Raw genomic sequence first — 2402 nt, 5'->3', positions numbered from 1 at the left:
AAGCACCAAGATCTAAACAGTGGATGGTAAACAGTCAATGTATGACAGCTTCTGATTATTGATTATTGATTGAATCAACTCCATATAGAACATAGCTCTAGAGTTTATACACTGATTATTGATTATAGATTTAACTAGAGAAAGAGCTTCAGTCTAAAGTGTGTTCGTCCTGCAGGGCTGCGACTATTCGAGTGTCCAGGAAGAAGGGGGGCAGTGGGAGTTCCTCTCCACAGAGTGCCGTGGTCCGATCCAGCTGGCTGGACGTCTGGAAGGGCTTCAGGTAACATCATCTTCATCATCATCATCATTACTGTTTCTCAGAAATGCTGCTGTGGATTCAGTCACCATTAACAGTCCTCACAGACTGTTACTGGTAGCTGGAGTCCGATCCATAAACACTGACAGTCTGTTAGTTAATGAATAATAAAACAACAGGACCCAGGACGGATCCCTGAGGAACATCAGACCAGTTTTAGATGGATGGTTGAATAAAAGGATGAATGATGAAAGGATTATGGCAGGATGATAATCGAGACAGATAAACGTTCTCTCTCTCTCTCTAACAGACACAATGTTTTATGGGCAACGTTGGACGGACAGCTGATGTCTCTATGGAAGAAACGCACAGTAAGTCAGTATCTCTCTACCTGTCTCTCTCTACATACCTGTCTCTCTGTCTACCTGTGTCTTCCTGCATACCTGTCTGTCTGTCCGTGCAGTGATGGGTGTGTTTGTTTTGTTGATCAGGACCGGTTCAGTGAGGTGCTGTTTCATGTCTCCAGTATCACCAATGTGAAGAAACAGGACAAAGGCAGATTCTCTGTTTACTTCAGGAAGAAACATTATGACTTCATGGCTCATAATGATGGTGAGAAGAGTCGAGCAAGTGCTTGCTCATGGTGGTACTGTTGGGTCTCTGTAATAATGTTATAAGGAGTTCGGTCTTGACCTGCTCTTTTTGAATGACATTTGTGTCCTGAGATAACTTCTGTTATGAATTGGTGCTATACAAATAAAATTCAATTGAACTGAATTGAATTGCAGCCAATGCAGCAGACGACTTCAGCAACATTTCTTTCTCCTGTTCCGTATTTATTCTGTTTAGTTAAGCACTGCTTTAGGTAAACCTTATAGGATAACTTAAACACAAACAGTAGGATAGCACCATCTTCATCCTTCTCCTCCTCCTCCTCCTCCTCTTCAGCTGCTCAGTAAAATAAATTGACAGTAGCTGCTTTTACTGCCAGCTCCATCTGTGATATTAATATTTACCTTCATTCTTTCTTCTTCTGTTAATCAACCGTGAACAACAGCCTTCAGTGCTCCTCTCTCCTCCTGCTTTATATTCATTTGCCTGGTAATAACACTGGAGAATATTCCACTGATATTCAATTCAGCTGGAGTTCAGACTGTAATGTTGTGATAAGTCTCCACAGCGCTGTGTCCAAGCTTCTTCAGTGTGACCAGTCAGCATACTTATATTTCTTCTTCTTGTCTCTCAGAGGTTCAGGAAGGTTGGATTTCGTCTCTGTTGGCGTCTCGAGGCCAGCAAAGTCCCGCCCCCCCAGAACTCCAAGGACAAATCACCATCAAGGATCCGCGGAGCCGCGTCTACGCCGCCGTCTGGGGTCACAAGCTCTGGATTTATCCCAACAAGGAGAGTTTCCAGCTGGGCATCGCCTCCTTCTCTGTCCCCCTGAACGTGGCCACGGTCAAATCCACTGGAAAACACTCGTTCACCCTCATCACTCCATATAAGAGTTTCAAGTACACACCTGTCTGTCTTTACACCTGTCTGTCTGTTGCTTTCCTTTACTACAGTGATATTAAGTCCTAAATGTTTTTCTTTCTTTGTCTTTCTTCTTTGTTTTTACCTTTTTGGCCCCGTCCACTGTCTCTATGTGGCTCCACCCTCTGTCTGCAGCCTCTCTGTTGATTCATCAAAGGATCTGTCCCACTGGTTGGATAGTCTGTCCTCTTCCATCCAGAGTGCTCTGTCCTGCAGCCAGGTGGCGCTGCGTCTTTGGGAAAACCCCGACAACAAGGTGTGTGCCGACTGCGGCTCGGCCAATCCTGAGTGGGCGTCAGTCAACCTGCTCCTTGTCATCTGTCAGGCCTGTGCAGGTAGGAGCTAACGGAGGACTCAGGGAGGACAATCCTGGGTTCACCTCACCTGTGCAACCCTGTTTGTAGTCCCCAGATACCAGACCTTCGTCTACCAATCGACTGGCATTTCTAAATATGAGGCAGCTGCTTGAATACAGCCGCTAACAAACCTGTGCCCCTTACATGTTTTTAGAGATACGTCCAACATGAAGAGTTGTCATTTAGATTTCTTCTGCAATGCAGCTGTTAATAATGAAAGCTAGGAGACAGTCCTCAGTGCGTGTGTGTGTGTGTGT

General features: G+C 45.2%; 1 protein-coding gene across 1 annotated transcript in view; it reads left to right on the top strand.

The window, feature by feature from the left end:
* Nucleotides 1-2402, top strand: part of LOC118331698 (arf-GAP with Rho-GAP domain, ANK repeat and PH domain-containing protein 1-like) — a gene marked incomplete at its 3' end in the record, with an annotated part of 9504 nt that overhangs the window by 6886 nt on the left and 216 nt on the right. The window contains 5 exon segments of the mRNA XM_035666764.1: nucleotides 176-280; nucleotides 567-627; nucleotides 748-868; nucleotides 1503-1767; nucleotides 1925-2124. Of these exon segments, the coding sequence (XP_035522657.1) occupies nucleotides 176-280; nucleotides 567-627; nucleotides 748-868; nucleotides 1503-1767; nucleotides 1925-2124 (752 nt within the window).

This window comes from Morone saxatilis, unplaced genomic scaffold (assembly GCF_004916995.1).
Source record: "Morone saxatilis isolate NCDOM2014 unplaced genomic scaffold, NCSU_SB_2.0 Contig20, whole genome shotgun sequence".
NCBI classification, from domain to species: Eukaryota; Metazoa; Chordata; class Actinopteri; family Moronidae; genus Morone; species Morone saxatilis.
Note: the sequence above shows the minus strand (reverse complement) of the source record. Positions and strands in the feature narration are given on the sequence as shown.